Raw genomic sequence first — 19688 nt, forward strand, 5'->3', positions numbered from 1 at the left:
AAGTTACTTCAATTGATCTACTCATCTTCAGCTTCAGCACGATTATGGATTTTCATATGTGTTCGATTGTGTTATGACTTTATGCCTGACAGTGTATACAAGCTAGCTCATTTAACCGTTCTCCGCTTTTCATAAACATTATAAGACTTTGCCTAACACTGCGTGTGCCATACTGCCGTTCAGAAAATTACGCAGTTTCTTTTAAGTGACTTACATTTTACTTCTTCTGAATTTTACAGTGTCTACCTCCATCATTTTTATATTGCCTCTTCTACTGATCCGAAGAGAACTTGATCTTTTATTTTATTTTTCCTATGCATTGTTTTTCATGTTTAAACGGCTGATGATGACCTGGACTATGGTCGAAACCGGTACCACTTCTACTTATTATTAAATGAGAATGTAATCACTGCATTTCTTATTCTTTTGTATTGAATAGGTTGAACCTCTTTATTTCTTATTTCAATTTTAACGAAGATTCGTCTCACTTCATACTCGACCCTGTAGGAAAAAGGAATAAGGGTATCGTGTTATCATATAATTAATTATAGATACAAAAGATCTTAATGGCCAGTCATTTGTCTCTGTATATTCAGCAGTAGACCTACCACACAGTAAACCCGATCACTGCTTTCATTTGAATTATCACCTTGCGCCGCCAACTTCCCTGCCCTGCTACCAGCATATTGGCATTCCAAGAGACGTCATCTTCACTGCCATCTCGTCAGTCGCGTCAGCCATGCTTCATTCTCTTTGAGCCATGCACTGCAATCAGGAGCATACAAGGTCCCGTCGTTTTGAACCTTTCTAAAATAATTTTATTTCCGACTGTAGAGTCTAAACAGTGTGAATCTATTCTCAAAAGGTTTCTGGAGATGGTCTCTGATATTCCCAGTTGGTGTATATGTAGCAGAAGCCACTCCTTCCGAATAAAGCCGTGCTGTAGAAAGCATGCCGGCATGCCAAATCATCAGCTGATAACTAGCGTATGTTACGAGTTGTACATCTGAATGTAATACATAGTAACTGGAAACATTCTTTTAATAACTGTGGCTGTTGAAACACAGACCCTTATTTTTAAGTACATTTCATTCTTGTTCTCTACATTTATCACATCAGGATTTACGTAAACAGCTGTCCATGAGATAAGACAGACCACATTGTTTAGGTTAGGTATATTATTGCCCTGATAGTGCCAAAAGTTCCTCGACAGAAAGAATAAAAATAAATAACAGGAAAATATACCGCATTTATCTACAGGTGTGGCGGTAATGCATTTTATTATAATGTTTAATTATGTACGTTCGTTGTCTCTCTTTTAATTAACGCTTACCATAGTATGTTTTGTTTGGCGTCTCCAAAAATCGTTTAAAGTACGATGGACATAAAATTATTATTATTATTATTATTATTATTATTATTATTATTATTATTATTATTATTATTATTATTATTATTTGTTAGGTACGTTTGCGAGTAAAACAATCATTATAATTGGATAGCTTTTATCACGGTTTTTACTTCTCTCCAAATATTTACCTATATTGGCCCGAGTTACAAGATATTAAACGACCCCTTTGTTAATGAGCTCACCTGCTGTATAAGTAGCAACAACCGCGAATATTTCTCAGCTAAAGTAAACTCGTTTCCTCATTCCGAGGTGGTACAGCTCTTTTTAGACACCCCCCAGTGGAGGGGAGTTACATGTACCGCTTTTACCGCATATCAACCTTCCTGCCATTCGTAAATCTCTGGCAGTACGGTACCGGGAATCGAAGTCAGACTCCTGAGAACAGCAATTAATTGTGCTAACCATTATGCTGGCGGACATTATTAACTACAAAACACAGACATATAGCATGACTGATGCATGCTTGCAATGAGAAGGCGGACACGAAGCTAGGCCTATTCACCTATTTGTGCGACTTCATCAGTGCTGCAGTAGACCTACGCTATGGAGGTGGACATTTCTTAACTACGAAACACAGATGTACCGCATGGATTCGATGCGTTTTCATTGCGTGTGATGTCATCAGAGCTGCAATAAGACTTGTACCCGCTTCGAAGCGGAATCATTATTCTTCTCTGACGAATTACGTTGGGGGTCTTATATGCAAGATTTATTTTTTTCATTTTCTTTGTTTCAAAAAGCCGGGGGGGGGGTCTAATACTCAAGTAAAGTACGGTATTTTGGAACAGTATCTTATAAGCCAAAGCCTGCAATAAGATGTTAGATTAGATTAGGTTTAATAAAGTTTTTTTTTTTTGCTAGTTGCTTTACGTCGCACCGACTCAGATAGGTCTTATGGCGACGGTGAGACAGGGAAGGGCTAGGAGTGGGAAGGAAGCGGCCGTGGCCTTAATTAAGGTACAGCCCCAGCATTGCCTGGTGTGAAAATGGGAAACCACGGAAAACCATTTCCAGGGCTGCCGACAGTGGGGTTCGAACCTAGTATCTCCCGAATACTGGATACTGGCCGCACTTAAGCGACTGCAGCTATCGAGCTTGGTTTTAATAATGTTAGGCTGGATAATATTAATAATTATTTGTAATTCTACTCTGTGTCACAAAGAATGCTGTAATTGGGATGAAAATCGTGTAGCATGCAATACATTTTAATAAATTACTGTAAGTTCATTCCCAATGAAAATTTTTGACCTTGTGATTTATCATGAAACTTAACAGATTAATGAATCGATTTTAGCAGTTCTTTGTTTGAAAGAACATAGTAAAAAGATTCTGAGCATGATAGAAATACTCTATTTTCTTGTGAAAATGCATACAGTATTTTTCTAGCGCTTTTCAGTTCTTGCACTGCTGTAATGATAAAATTAAATACTGGTAAGTGAAGATATACAGCAGTAGTGCCCAAACGCTGCATAGTTCGCAGTGTGTGCAGTCGCCGCACACCGACTTCGCACGCATGAAGAGCTTGGTAGGCATGTCCGCTCTCAGGGAGTGAGAGATATAATGTGGTGGGGAGCACTGACCGTAGAGTTGGCCAGCTGTATTGTATGAGTTTGAAGGCTAGGAAGAGCATACACGGTTCAAGACAGCGGTTCATTGCAAGTGCTGTTCCAAAACGCATTGCGTTATGAAAAGCTCATAAAAAAAGAGAAGTGGTAAAAGTTTGCAATCTTTTAAAACGACTGGGAAGTGCCGTTCTTCATGCCCGACGGAAAATTTTTTGTCATCAGACTATCGGCGGACACCGGAAATTTGCGTCACTATAACACTGTCCACAAAAGAAGAATATGATACAATAGCATTTCGTATGTGATGTCTTGTTAAATAGAATGTATTGTCACATGTTTACTTGAACAGACATATCGTATGAATTTGTATGTATTTATTGTATATGATGTATAAACCACAGTAAAATAATAAAACAATGTGTGGTGTGAAATTTTAGGACTCAGAAGGACGACTGCTATGACTAGATGTCTGTGGTGTTGCAGTATTGTTAGTTGGTGGAGAGGGAGAGCAGTATTACCCTCCTGAGTCGGTCACGCTGGGAGGAGCCATGCAACCATGAGGCCAGCTCATCGCGCAGCATATCAGTCTGTCACACAGGTGCAACATTCCTGGCCACCGCTGATGTACACGGTGTAACAGTAAGACAGGACGTAGAAGAAAATGCGTTATATGTGCAACCTTTTTTTCCATGTTAGTACTCGTACATAAACACACAGGAACATTCTGTACCTCATGAAATGTTTGAGGTACCCTCCGTTAGTATTAATACAGGCATCAAAATCTGCCATTCCAATGAATTCTGGATGCGCTTCTTCTTCGTCTTCTACTACTACTACTGCTGCTGCTGCTGCTGCTACTACTACCACTACTACATGTTAGGAATGTTCTGAAGCCCTCTTTACCAGCTATGCATGAAAGAACTTACTACTTCGTCTTCTTCTTCTTCACTTTTATAAATTTTTATTTTTGGCTTTGTTTTTGGTCCTTTCTTAAGTTCTCCTGGTAATTTCCTTTTTTTCTTTGTGGCGGTGAAACTATCAAAAGGAAATAGTTGTTACTACCATAGCACTATTTTGTGTAACCTTTATCGTACGAGCGGCCGCGCGCACAGGTCCCTAGGCAGACGGAGTGTTAGGAAGGTCCGAGTCCATGCCAGCCGGAGTTTTTTCCCTAGCAACAGCATGAACTACACAGTCATACTCTCGTAGAAATTAGAAATTTTGAAAGAACAGCTTCGAATAAAGATTGGATTATTCCATACAAAATGGGGAATGGGATGATAGTAAAGGATTTATAAAACAGTAGGAACAATTTAGTATAAATCCAATTAATCTCTTATTACACTACATTACTTTTGAATTTGTACACAATATTGCTCGTAAGAAAACCTTCTACATGAGATGAAAACCTGCCTGAGTCAATCATTAGATATGGAGCAATAGTATTGCGGGATATGGCAATTTATATTCTAAGGTCAGGCAATGTCAGTAACAGGAAACTAATCTGTTGACGCAGTGACAGGAAACAGCCACGCTGAGGTGAAGACTGTACAAGGAAGTGGCAAGTTATTTTGTTCTTATTGTTTTATATCAAATCACACTTCTCGAGGCAAAAAAAAAAAAACATTCGAATGAATGATTTTGTAAAGAAGAAGGTGAAAACATGGACCTTAAAACGTACTTTTCGTGTGGTACATTTTGAAGCAAGGATATACGCAACGTGCTACACTGCATTCCTCACAATGGAAATTCGACCTTGGTGTCTTTCCTTTCTCTGAGCACAGTTTGCACCTGCGAGATGATCCCTTGTTAGACTAATGTTTACAACTTATCACTTCAAGTTGAGAGAGACGTGCAACACTGGTAACCGGTCTGCCAAGATTAGTAGATGGTAGTTCTGGGTTCATGTCTTGAGCAGCTTGTATTAGATTCCTAACAAGTAGCTCACAAACTCCTTTTGAGACAGCTTTCCTTCACACGACTTGTGAATGATGAAGGCGTTCAAAATAAAGATGTTCAGCAGATAGAAATATAGTTTCTTTGTCCTCTTCCATGTTCGGCGGGAAATATCGTAATTGTTGGCCGTACGATCATTCTTGTCACTATAACCCATACGTGCATTTTAGCCCTCGATTATTGCAGGTTTCGGTGCAATCCCTTTGTCATCAATAAAGTGTCCGGATGGTGTTGGATTATGCATGTTAGTTAGCAAATACACTTTCCTCTTATCTTTCCAACTTATTGCACACAGCTTTCCCTTCACTTTGCTAATAATATCTCCTTTCAGTTTCAAATTTTTAGGTCCGAATTTTTTTGGCATGTCCTTCTGGTTGTGTCGGACGGTGCCACAGCTTTTTACTTTCCTTCCATGCAAATCATTGAAGAGGGCAGGAGAGGAAAAGTAATTGTCCATGAACTATTTATGGTCTACAGCCTCCGCTTTCCTTGTTGGCTGTAAAACTGTTCCATGCATAGAATTGATGTTCGCTGTGGCATTTTGCCGTTGTTTCCCAGAGTAGACCGTCATATCATATGTGTAACCATTTCTGTCGCAGAGCTTGTACAGTTTTATACTAAACCGCTTATGTTTTTTTGGTATGTACTACTTGAAGATCACTCTACCTTTGAATAGGACTATCACTTCATCAGCTGCCAGGTGTTCTGTTGGGTTGTATATGGAAGAAATTTTGTCATTGAGGTAATTGAATATGTTTTGTACTTTCCATAGTCGATCATACCTGGGGTCAGTTTTGTCAGATGCGTTGCCATTATTTTCGAAATGTAGAACTCTAAGAATGTACAGAAAGCGGTCACGCGTCATTGTCTTCGAATAGAAAGGAGTGTAATACTGCTCTTGGGTAGACCAGTAATCCTTCAGAGTGTCTCTCTGGCAGTGACCCATCTGTACAATTATGGCCAAGAAACGGTAGTTCATGCATCTGAATTTCTGGTTGTTTATGATCTGCACCTAAAGTCTGAAATGCATAACGGTTTGTCTCTCCAAGAAGTATTCCGAAAAGTTCATCAGTAAATATCAATTTAAAATTTCCTAGTGGAGGTGAGTCTCAATTTAAATGTTCATTCCCTAAGCTGGATAATCCAGGGGTAGGGCCAGTAAACACGTGCACATTTGCTTTGTCTCCGGACAGTCTTGTCTCTCCATTCTGAATCGCCCACGTCACACTCACTTCCACGCACAACACTGTTCCTTTCATGAGGAGACCCAGGTTCTTCTGATTCAGATACAGATATTACATCTTCATAGGAATCTGAATCCATCAAAATTTCCCTTCGTCACTTCGTCCTGAAAACGGAACATAACATTCCCGCACATTTAGCCATGTTCACTGCTTATAAGGAACTAATTGCTTTATTTGTAGCGGGAAGAGCAGCCACCTGATTCTTATGCGCATTATTGTGCACATTGTAGTGACTCATGTACTACTAACAAATCGAGTAGATCATTTTCATAAGCCAGAATTCACAGCAAAATGCAAGGAAAATTACATGGTTATCAACCGCTCGTCCTTATGGGGGAGTTTGGGTGTGGTTGAAATTTCAACCGCTCGTCTTTTTCAAGGTGTAATTCTCCAGTGGATATTTCGACCAGTTGTCCGATAAAGGTTATATAAGAACTTAAATTTCGACTGAAAACTGTACCGTATGAACTGATTATAGCACTGTGTAATAATTTTCTGCTTGATTACCTGATGTAAAATACTGTGAGCAGAAAAAAACTAGAGAGTTCACCTAGCACATATTTCTGCACATGATGAGATCATTCCTACCAACTTATGCAAAGAAACACAATAATGAGAGTGTTCATCTTCTATAGTGAATATAATTAATTTGTATTTTGCCTCGGAATTTGGTAGAAAAATCCATACTTTTGTAATGGATTCAGAAATCCATCGCCACTTTGTAACGAAATGTGTCAAACATCCTTATTAACAGAGACTTGTTGTTAGCTTTGGCACCACTGTCTCCAGTAAAAGCTGAGTAGTCATTTGAGTGTTCCAGATTTTTGCTGGGGTCTCTGGGACTGTCCTTGCAAAACATGGGCATCTGGTGGTGGTAAATGAGTAACACTGTTATTGGCATCCTTGTTACTTGCACTGACCTAGTGGAATATTGTTTGTTTCAGCAACGTCTCACAATAGGTACAGATCAACTTTCTACCTGGTGTTTGACTTCTGTGAGCACGACCTGGCTGGCCTTCTCTCCAACGTTAATGTGAAGTTCAGTTTGGGGGAAATCAAGAAAGTCATGCAACAATTACTTAATGGTTTATACTATATACACAGTAACAAGGTAAGGTTTGAGGTTATCTCCCTCTCTTTGTATTCATGTCACATTAGCAGTACTCGTGGATGTTGTGGGTAGGTTCCCTATGGGAATCAACATCTATATCATCTGATGGCCAGGCAGGCATCAATTTTTGGAAATGAGACAAAGTCTCTCATAGTGCATTGGCACTGCTGGTGGCTCCAAGTAGCCTACGCAGTGGCCTCCACGGTATGGACTAGCCATGCGTCTTGGTGGGTGTGCTATTTGCCAACTGATGAGCCCAACTTAGCACGCTGGGGCGAAACGCTGGCAACTTTTCAACTTTGCACTTTTCAATTCTTGCAGAGTGCAAAGTCTTTCTGTACCACCATGAACTAGGTTGTACTTTTCAATTTCTTCGCAAAGTGAATAGTCTTTGCGAATGAGTGATCCGATCGAGTTTATTCCATGAGCAAACTGTATAGGCCTAATACTCTATGATTTTAATGCTTTACTTTTCGCGGCGAACTTGGCGGTATAATTGTCGTACCGTTATCATGGGAAAGAAATGTTTTTACAAGAAGCTGGCTATGCTGGAAGTTGTCAAGGAGAAACATTACATCCTTTTTTGACAACTTTAATCTTTCAAATGATGACACAGACACATCAATGTTAACGAGAGTACTGTCAGCACATCCACACACACAGAAGGAAATTCACCCTTCATTAGAAATCCCATCGCTATATTAAGTGGATTATCAAGCCAACGTACTGTTTTAGGAAATATTACATTTACCATAACATCTACGACTTTGGTAACAGTTCAGCAAATAATTGATTTTGATGTCCCATGCATTGCTGCTACACCATGCAGCACCATTTACTAACCTTTGTTCTTTTTCGGAAAGGAATTGACTTCTTTTTGTTGCATGTTTCAATAAATGATCGATCATTTCAAGAATATAGTCAGTCTGTGTTGGGGTAATACGAAATCACTCGCGAAATTACGTCGAAGTGAGGTTATGAAAATTAATCCTGTCTTTGTACATTCTCTTATTGGATTCTTCATCACTGTCCTCACTTGATGCTAAACAAAAGCTCACATCATAACGTGTAGTTTATATTTAAAGATGAAATGAAATGTTGTATGGCTTTTAGTGCCGGGATATCCCAGAACGGGTTCGGCTCGCCAGGTGCAGGTCTTTCTATTTGACGCCCGTAGGCGATCTGTGCGTCATGATGATGATGACGATGAAATGATGATGAGGACAACACACACACCCAGCCCCCGTGTCATTGGAATTAACCAATTAAGGTTAAAATCCCCGACCCGGCCGGGAATCGAACCTGGGACCCTCTGAACTGACGCTGACCGTTCAGCCAACAAGTCGGACATATTTAAAGATAAAAATTTCATAATGTTCCGTATTGAAATGTATGACAATGAAATTGAAATAGTAAATAAGGTAGTTCAACCTATTCAATACAAATAAATACAAAATGTAGTGTTACATTCCTATTTAATTATAAGCGGAAGCGGTACCAGTTTTGACCCCAATCCAGGTCATCATCAGCCGAATAAAACGCAAAAAACAATGCATAGGTAACTGTTGTAAAAAATCTACAAGATCCTAGTTACATATTTCAATTATATTGAATTGTATTATATGCATATATATACATTTTCACGACCAAAGCAAATACTGGATCATTAAGCTATTCATCGAGTTCCATCGGCATTTGAAAGTACAGTGCCTGACGTTGAATATGTTGCGCTGATCTTCGGGAGCTGGCAATTTACTTCAATTGAGCTACTTGTCTTCGGCTTCTGCACGATTTTGGATCTTCATATTTGTTGGATTGTGTTGTGACTTCGCGCCTGATAGTGTATGCAAGCTGGCTCATTTAACTGTTCTCCGCTTCTCGTAAACATTATGAGACAATGCCGAACTTTGCGTGTGCTATGCTGCTGTTCAGAAGATTGTGCCTTGCTTCTTTTAAGTGACTTACCTTCTACTTCTTCTGAATTTTACAGTGCCTATCCCCGTTGTTTTACATTGCCTCTTCAGCTGTTTTTGTGGGGACTTGATCTTTAATTTCTTTCTTACCTATGCATTGTTTTTTGCGTTTTATTCGGCTGATGATGACCCGGATTGGGGTCGAAACCGGTACCGCTTCCGCTTATAATTAAATAGGAATGTAACACTACATTTCGTATTTATTTGTATTGAATAGGTTGAACTACCTTATTTATTATTTCAATTTAAACGTGTTTATATCACTAAACCAAATTCTACGCCGAGAAACTAGTGTGCATACTTGTTAATTAACATATGAAAAGGGAATCATCTTTTTGCAAGATTTATGAAAACTTTTCACTTCATTTCTTTGCACTTTGCATTTCTGTACCAATGGAGGAACGTAACAGGCTTGAAAAGTGAAAATATTCCTAACTTTTCACTTTGCAAGCTGAATCTGAAAAGTGATGGTGGAACAAAATCTGAACTGAAAAGTGCAAAGTGAAAAGTTGCAAAGTTCGTTCATGGAATAGGCCCCAGGAATGAGATAGGTGGGAAATCTATAATGTCCAATAACGGACCAACTACATTGGTATTATAAATTTACTCATTCGGCACAAATATTTCAGGTTTCTATGGGAATCAACATCTATGTTATCTGATGGCCAGGCAGGCATCAATTTTTCGAAATGAGACAATGTCTTTCATAGTGCCTTGGCACTGCCGGTGGCTCCGAGTAGCCTACGCACTGGCCTCCAGAGTATGCACTAGCTATGCGTCTTGGTGGGTGTGCTATTTACCAACTGATGAGCTCAACTTAGGGGGTGAAACACTGGCAACCAGGAATGAGATAGCTGGAAAGTTTATAATGGCCAATAATGGACCAACTACATTGGTATTATAAATTTACTCATTCGGGACAAATATTTCAGGTTCCCTGTGGGAATCAACATCTAGATCATAATGTGATATGATTCGTGGATAACTTGCAATTGTTGGTGGAACCCACTGTCCTATTCCTGTCGAATAACACCAAGGCTTAATGTATCTGACAGACGAATCACCGTCAAACAGCGGAAAGTGCCTTTCCTCCATCAAAGCTTTTCCACTCCGATTTCATTCCTAACATCCTCATTTCTTACCCTGTCTTAAAAATGTTATCTCCCTAGCCTAGATTTTACTCTCCTGTCTTTTTGTCAGTGCTGAGGTCTCTGCCGCGCATGTCAGTATAACACATCTTATATATATCACCTCTTTGCACTTCCTTCTTCAAGATCTAGTTCCTTGCACTTTGTTAATGACGAATGGGCGTACCACTTACAGCAACCAACGGTTAGCATTTCGTAAATTCAAACCCCCATTATTGTTGAAGTCTCTCTCATGAACAGTCGAAATTTTCTTCTGAAGACGTGGAGCAAATTTCTCTGCGAAACATAAAGAGTATCACCTTGTTTTCTTTACATGGCATAAGCCGAAAAGCCCATACCATGTCTACAAGTACGGATTGTGAAATCATCTGTTTTATCAGAAATCATGTTCCTTCTTTTGTTCTGCATTGTCATTATCATTTCCTGTTATCCAGATTGGGGCAAAAATGGCCCTTCTCCAGTTTACTTCCTCATCTGTCACTGGATTCCACTCCAGGTCCTATTGCTTTCTTCTCTTCCTAACTTCCATTATTATCGACTTCCTTGGCTTCATTTTTCTCTTTTTTGTAATTTCATCATTTGTTTAAACGTTCTCTCTCCTGTTTACCATGTCCAAACCACATCAATCTACTGCAGAATTCCTGCACCTTTTTCAAAATTTGGGATGCAGGTATTATCTGCATCAAGGTTGGTACAGTGCTCTTGACATTTAGAAATGTAAGAATTTACATTTTTCCACCCACTGTGTTGACAACTCTTTTCCCGCCACAAGAAGTGTGTTGCATACATATCACGTCATTTGTGTGGCTTTGGTTTAAGTATAGCAAGTGTTCAGGATGGCTGGCATGAATTATCATTATATTACTCCATGGCTGATAAAATCTTCGCAGTATTGAAGAGGCAGAGCAAATTGATATTTGCACTGTGAGAAGGAAGTACAGGGTCTCTCATATAAACTCAGATGGTGTTTATACTCTTCGCTACAGCAGCACCTCAGCATGTATACAATCTCATATGGAATCTTACCTAATAAAAGGCGCTGGAATGTGGATCCTGGAATGTACAAACGTATGTGGTAACCACATTCTGGCTGACGCGAGTGAGTTCTGCTACTGTAATGTTTCTAATTTCATTCATAATGTTTTCTTTCAGTTCCTCCAATGTGTGAGGATTTGTTCGATACCCTTTTTCTTTCAGTTTACACCACAAATAAAAATCACACACAGTTAGATCTGGATGTGTACTCATATGGTTTTAAGACTATTCGTCCTCATCACAGGATGTATTCGATCTACTAACACGCACTGGCTATCAGTTCTAAGTAACATTCCACCCCCACCCCTAAGAAGATCTCAGTCATTGCTGAACACATCTAAGAAAATTGAAAACAACCCACTGTTACCAATACATTCAGATTGTTCAGTATTATTACCGCAGCGATTTAAAGTCCAGTCAACCATCGTGGCAAACAGCAATCAATCTGCAAGTCAATCAGTTCAAAATACTAGATGCATGGAACAATCAGTGGCAGAGCTAAAACTCTGACACATCATTACTTAATTAAAACTCCTTGGGAGCAGTCCGCAGGCTTTCATTCACCTCTATGGCAGTGGTTTGTACTGAATAGGATAAGGACTGACCAGGGAAGGTTTGGAGCAATACTGAACAAGTGGGGATGTAAGTCCTCTCCTCATTGCGACTGCAGTGAAGAACAGCAAACCATGGGTCATATAGTGCTCGAATGTCCCCTCAGAGTGTTCAGAGGCTCAATTAAAGATCTCCACAACCTAACACAAGAAACTCGTGAGTAGATTAACCATCTGGACATAGTATTGTGAATATTTCTATGAACTTGAGAGTGTATATATGTGTGATTTTTGTACATATTTTGTAAATAGCTGATATTCCTCCTTTCATCATACCAAACCCATAATTCTACGATGAAAAAAAAAAAAATCCAAATATTTATTTCAGCTACAAACTACTTTTTGAGAGTAGCCATGTTTTTATTTCAAGAGTCTGGCTCTCTCATGGGAACACAACTCTCCGTGACGAGCGAGCCACGAGCTCGTGAAATGCCGGGGCACTTCGGTGGACCTCGAGTATTGGATAATTTGTCAAATTCAAGAAATCCTTCATAACAAGAGATTTTGACGACAAGGTAAATCGAGGAATAAAGGATCTAAATTATTCATAAACCGTATGTGAAGATAGAACCCCCAGGGTAAATATAAATGCAGTTAAGCCTGGGGAAAATTTTGTGTCCAGCTCCCAAATTAGCGGCATGTGGCAAGGCCAATGGATGACGAAAAACCCACGAAACGCCAGGGCAGAAATAATTCATTTCGCCCGTTGCAAGTATGGGAAAAAAGTGAAATTAACACCTTAATGAATCGTAAGTCTGTCCGATGGAACAAATTTCAAGAAAATTGGTCCATTGGATGTGGAATTAGCAGATTGTGCAATCAAGTCTCGTGGAGAGGGTGGCGTCCCTCCCAGAGGGTATAAAAGAAACCTCCGTCTATTTTACACACTCTATCTGGTTGTCTGAACGGCGAAGCCACGCCACTCGTCTGCAGAAAAGTGCATGGTTTTGTTCTCCAAGTAACTTGTTACATATTCGTGTCTATGGTTCAAATAGAATATTAAAGTAGAAGGTGGTAGAGATTTTCCTGAACAGCCGCCGATGGGAACTTTGAAGGTTTAGAGATTTGGTTAAAACACGTAGCTGAGTTTCTCTCTGTGTTTCATTGTGTATGTCTAATATTTGTTGAAGAGAAGTCTGGAGGCTGGCCGCGAGGTCTGATTTTCTTATCTGTTTGGAACACCTGGCCAGCGGTAGGCTGAACGAAAGCAGAGCTTAGGAAAACAGTGGCAGTCGCCATTTGAGAAGAGTGCTTGTCGCGTGTTAAACGCGAAGAAAGTGCGGCGTTTTCGGTGTTGATCGACACCGAGTGTAAATTTTTGTGTTGTTTAAGTTATATATATAAGAAGATGATGTCAAATGTAGCCATGGAAGGCTAGGCACAAGGCCTGCTGGCTAAATGCAGCCAGAAGTCCAGGATGACGGCTAAGATTACAGGTCTGTAACTATCTTTTATCAATGTTGTAATTAGAATATTGTTTGTCGCAACCAACCACATCAATGCGTGTGATGAATTGATATTTAATAATGATGAGGCGAATGTATTACATTTCTGGTCGTCGTGTGAAACTCTTCAGGGCTGTAAAATTCATGTCGAGAAGGTATAAAATGCGAAGTTTAAATAATGTGTTAATATTCTTTGAGATATTGTTCAAATTGAGTTAAAATTAGGAAGGTGATAACGATCATGTAGTGATGAATGTCTTAATTTCGGATATCGTATGAGTTCAGAAATTTTTTGTAGAAATAATAATATTTACCGTGGGATAAAATTTTTCTATGTTAAAAGTGTATTTAGGAGTTATGTTCAATAAGATTTGCGTTCATCTCGAAATCTGGTAAAGTCTGATAAAGTTGTTTGTTTTTTGTGTGGGAAGGTAATTTTGTGACATCGTGTATGTCGGTGATATGGGAAATCACGGTGTGTTGTATTCCTGAGGTCCAAAAGTTGTAGTAAAATAAATGGAAAAAAAAAAAAAGGATTTTATAAAAGTTGTTTGTCACGAGAGGATTGCGGTTTGAAAAGTCTTGAAACAGAAGAATGGATTGTTCCGAAATGATATGTTGAGATAAGAGTTGTATAGATGTTGAAGGCAGAGGAAGCCTGTATTTCATGTAATGCCGCAGTGAGAGGCGATGAGGATGAATTTTTGAGACAGGCTATATTTGTTGATGGCGAAGAATTTTTGATACAGGCTGTAGTATATTCCGCTAACAATCCGGAGCAGCTGACCAAGCGAAGGTTGGTTCGAAGTGAGTGCTCTCTGATGCACAGTAAGATTTCAAGTTAAGATTCCAAGTGAAAAATAATTTCTGTTGAAGATTGTAACTCTTGGTATTTAAATCCAAGTGAATAGTTTACGTAAAATCAGCATAATGAATATTATAGGATACGACCTCAAAGGTAGAAGAGCATTCTGAATACACGGTCAGTTATTTGAATGTAATGATAACTTTCCAATCAGTAAATTTCATAAATTACGAGACGATAATTTATCATTAAAGCGGAAACAGTGTGGGATGAGATATTGGACGTTATTAAAGTGATGGTTTGGCTGTGTAGATTCATTGGATTTCGCTTCACTGGATAGTCATGGATACGATTTGTTTGGAATAGTAAGATGGTAGGCGATTTGAGGGCCTCACCCTAGAGTTACGTTGTGGATTTTTGCGGTGGTGAAGATTACTGTTTTGGGCGATATTCACGTAATGTTAGACGTGTATTGAAAGTCATTTTATTTTTTTAAACTTCATTGTGTATGTCTAATTCGTGTTTGAGTTGTGGATTGCTTGCCACGCGTTATTTATTTTCAATTTCACGTTTTATTAACAAGGTAGGGACTTAATTGCATTTCCCGACTTGCGTTCATTCTCTGGCAAGATTTGTTTCGTTGTGTGCTCAATGATAGGTTTAGGAAGGTGTGTGTGTGTGTGTACATATAGGTTAGTGTTAGGGTGTGTAGACATTAGGTAGGCCCGACAATAGGTTCAGGATGTCGGCTGTATATACTGAAGTCTTAGATTAGGTGTTTTTGCGAAGTGACTTGAGTGATGGAAGTGTCTGCAGTAGTGTATGCAATGTGAAGAGTGTTAGCTAAGTAACATTGAGGCCATGTTTGCGCACAGCCCTCACCAGCTGGAAGGTGTTTACCTAAGATTATGGAACCACTAGTGGCCTGAACGTGAGGGTTGTCCAATATTGGGTACTGAGCTGACGGTGATTGAATATTATTGCAGTGTGCCACGCGTGTTTGGGTTCATTGAACTTCAGTATTTTACTTCATTTACGGACTTAATTGTTTTGTCGTTCTGACGTCCGATTGCTTTGCTAGTGTGCGTGTTGATACTTAACTTATTTATGTGAGACTTGAGTTACGAATGCGGGTTCGATTCGTCAGCCGGAAATATATTTTATTTTAAATTTTGTCGGGTTTTTTTTTCAATTTTATACGTAGTTGAGTGTGGTCAATTAATGATTTTGTAGGTTGTGTGTTGGGACAAACAATAAGTAGATGGATCTGTGATAGTAGTCGTTGTTGTAAAGGAAAGAATTCTTGTGTTTTTATTTTATTTTACCATGTGGACTTGTAATTTTATTAAGCATAACGTAACCATTTATAACCTGAAAGTTGGTTTTATAATAATATTTTTCAAGTGATTTACCACTTTTTATTTAACTTCAGTGTTTGGCATTTCTTCTGTATGCGTGATGAATAAGTGTTTCCTGCATTTCGCCGTTTGCATATTTCAAAATATGTAATTGTACAGTCTATGGAAGCTAAATAAATGAATGAATGAATTTTTGTTCCTTCAAAACGACGTAACGTAAGATCCTCTCGGATCGTGTTGTTGTTAGTTCCTTCTGAACAGCTGTTTGGGTGATGCACGTTTCAGCATCGGGATTATTTTATAACTTAAGGGTGTCACGAGATGACAATACATGGTGGAATTTTATTTTCAGTTGTGAATGCTGCTGTTAACTTGTAGTGAACACCATGTTTTCCAGTAATATTTCGCAACCTATCCAAAGCAACTGATAGTCAATTTGGTTCAATTAAGGGTCCATTCGGCGGGTGTTCCCATACCTGATAGGGTATTTGACTGATGGATAACCTTAGTTAAGAGTAAATCTGGCATTCTACTTGTTGAAGGTCAGATTTTCCACGGATCGTGTGGATTAATTCTCAGTTATCGTTTGGATCAATAGGTGCCCGATTTTCAGGTTTTCTTTTCACTTTTTCTGTTTTGCCATCCACTAATCTGTGATATTTCTATTTTTCTCCGAAGAAAGTTCTTCAATACTGTAATCAATAAAACTAACGCCATGCAATGTGACTGCGTTTGAAACATGGAATAATTAAATTTTTTCTTGACCAAGGATTTTATATAAATGAATTTTTTGTGCAGTTAATTGAGTCAATGAAAGTTAGTAAGTACATATTTGCTCTTCATTTCAAGTAGTTAGGCTCTCTTCTGAACCCCATCATATGGTTAAGATCGTGACCGAATTATTCCCGCTACGACCCCAAGATTTAAGAGTTCGATATTGCTCTCCTGCAGCAGCTGTGGCCGACCAACGATGGAATATTTCGTAATATTCAATACGATAAATGAAATGTTGTATGGCTTTTAGTGCCAGGATATCCCAGGATGGGTTCGGCTCGCCAGGTGCTGGTCTTTCTATTTGACACCCGTAGGTGACCTGTGCGTCGTGATGAGGATGAAATGGTGATGAAGACAACACATACACCCAGCCCCCGTGTCATTGAAATTAACCAGTTAAGGTTAAAATCCCCGACCCGGCCGGGAATCGAACCCGGGACCCTCTGAACAGAAGGCCAGTATGCTGACCGTTCAGCCAATGAGTCGGACATACGATAAATAATACGGCTATTTGTGTCTTTTTGAACAAAATAACTTCAGTTTTTTTTTAAGGAAAACTAGCATTGTGTAACATCTCCCAGCCAATTATAAAGAAAAGATTGTGAATTTCCACACATTTGTTATGTGTTTGTGTCAGAGAAATTCATATTTACTCTGGTAATGCAGACCAGTCTTTGGTATATTTTGAAGTTTACATGCGCCTAGTTGTTTGAATTTACGAAGCTCTACAGATACAAAAATAACTCTTTCCCAAATTTATCTTCCTAAAATTAGTGTGCAGGGTTTGTTCATATATTTTTATCCTTTTTACTAATTAAAATCTTTCCATACTTCTTCATTTCTCACTCTGCCTTTCGTTGCCTTTAGTAAAACATTTGTCAGAATTTTTTTTTCTGCTTCCTGTATTTGATTTTCATCCTTCTCTTTTACTGGCCAGGTCTCATCTTGATCTGTCATTATAGCTAAGTACATTATTTCTTCATTGTTCATTGAAATTTCTTTGTTCCTTTATAAATTCCAAAGTTTACGATAGAAAACACTTCCAAGATGTGCTTAACATCTGGAATCTGTTTCAGATTCTTCATCGAGATATGAAAGCTGCCAATGTTCTTATCACAAAGAACGGTGTTCTCAAACTTGCTGACTTTGGATTGGCCCGAGCATTTAGTGTTAACAAAAATGGCCAAGCAAACAGGTCAGTATCTGATATTTTCTTTCTTTGCAGACAAGAGTGGACTATGTATATAATTTCAATCATTTTGAAATAAGGCATGATTAAAATATGAATTTTGGATAGTAAAATGAAGTGTTAAAGATAAAGTGATAAGGGTTCAATTTTGACGTAATCTAGTCAGTTTGGTGATCAATCTCAGAAAAACTTAACTCGCATAACTATCACACTTAATGTTCACAGCATTACTTTTCAACACATTTATGTCAATAGCTTGTTGCTCTGTTGCAAGTTCTATGAGTAATGGAAATGGAACGCGTTAGTGGAACCTCGTTTAGGCGTTTCTGCAGGGTACAAGGAAAAAGATGTGTTAAGCAAGAAAACGTACTAATGGATATATGAATAAAAACTATCTAAAAAGTTTATCAAAAATACATATGAGCTAATAAACCTCCAAACCCCATGGCACTACAGCCCTTGAAGGGCCTTGGCCTACCAAGGACCGCTGCTCAGCCCGATGGCCTGCTGCAGATTACAAGGTGTCGTGTGGTCAGCACGACGAATCCTCTCGGCCGTTATTCATGGCTTTCTATACCGGGGCCGCTATCTCACTGTCAGATAGCTCCTCAATTCTAATCAAGTAGGCTGAGTGGACCTTGAACCAGCCCTCAGGTCCAGGCAAAATTCCCTGACCTGGCCGGGAATGGAACCTGGGGCCTCCGGGTAAGAGGCAGGCACGCTACCCCTACACCACGAGGCCGGCATATGAGCTAATAGATAAATGAAATAAGTTCAATATACAACCCGATCATTCTATTAATTCCTTTAATATCGTAAATATGTACCCTAGCATACAAGTATCAAAACTAATTCCCATAATTGAAAATAATTTAAACAAAGACAGCCACCTAAGTAAATTAGAGATCCAAGATTTCATACCTATACTAAAATGAGTTGTAAACAATAACTTTTCACGTTCGATGGTGTTATTTACCAACAAGATGGCTTGGCAATGGGATCGCTGGCCTCAGGTATTTTGGCAGAAATACTGTATACCTTGATTCAATTGTAAACGGGAACTAGTAAATGTTGATCCCGTAGTCGGTCACCAAATCTACTTGAGTGGTGTTAGCCGTATGCAAGTCATTGGACATGAAAGAGTCTCGCTGATGAGCGTACTCAAGATGCAAGAATTTAGAACCTAGTTATTTCTAATTTACTCATAATTTCATCCCAGTTTTTTATTGTCAATTTATATATATTTGTTTCATTTGTTTTATGTCAATAGTGTGCATGTGCATTTGTTTAGTTATTAGATGTTGTACATTAAGGCTGAGGATGGCCAGCCCCAGCCGAAACTAGTCCCTAATTAATGTAATTTAGAATATAGCATTTTATAGTATTGAAAGGTGGACCATTACGACATTAATTTAATAATTATATGGGATTACAATTTAATCAGTCAACACTGATCTGCATTTACGGCAATCGCCCAGGTGGCAGATTCCCTATCTGTTGTTTTCCTAGCCTTTTCTTAAATGATTTCAAAGAAATTGGAAATTTATTGAACATCTCCCTTGGTAAGTTATTCCAATCCCAAACTCCCCTTCCTATAAATGAATATTTGCCCCAATTTGTCCTCTTGAATTCCAACTTCATCTTCATATTGTGATCTTTCCTACTTTTAAAGACGTCACTCAAACTTATTCGTCTACTAATGTCATTCCACGCCATCTCTCTGCTGACAGCTCGGAACATACCACTTAATACCAATATAAATGGTCCGCTACTGGACATACCACTTAGTCGAGCATCTCATCTTCTTTCTCCCAGTTCTTCCCAGCCCAAATTTTGCAACATTTTTGTAACGCTACTCTTTTGTCGGAAATCACCCAGAACAAATCAAGCTGCTTTTCTTTTTTTCTTTTTTTTTTTTTTCCAGTTCTTGAATCAGATAATCCTGGTGAGGGTCCCATACACTGGAACCATACTCTAGTTGGGGTCTTACCAGAGACTTATATGCCCTCTTCTCTACATCCTTACTACAACCCCTAAACACCCTCATAACCATGTGCAGAGAT

The 19688-nt window shown here is 38.9% G+C and overlaps 1 protein-coding gene across 1 annotated transcript in view; it reads left to right on the forward strand.

Annotated features, from left to right (window-relative positions):
• The window catches only part of Cdk9 (Cyclin-dependent kinase 9), a 143065-nt gene that overhangs the window by 29533 nt on the left and 93844 nt on the right, over positions 1 to 19688 (forward strand). The window contains exons 4-5 of the mRNA XM_067136125.2: positions 7121 to 7287; positions 17513 to 17631. Of these exons, the coding sequence (XP_066992226.1) occupies positions 7121 to 7287; positions 17513 to 17631 (286 nt within the window). The remainder of the gene's footprint in view (positions 1 to 7120; positions 7288 to 17512; positions 17632 to 19688) is intronic.

This window comes from Anabrus simplex, chromosome 1 (genome assembly GCF_040414725.1).
Source record: "Anabrus simplex isolate iqAnaSimp1 chromosome 1, ASM4041472v1, whole genome shotgun sequence".
NCBI lineage: Eukaryota > Metazoa > Arthropoda > Insecta > Orthoptera > Tettigoniidae > Anabrus > Anabrus simplex.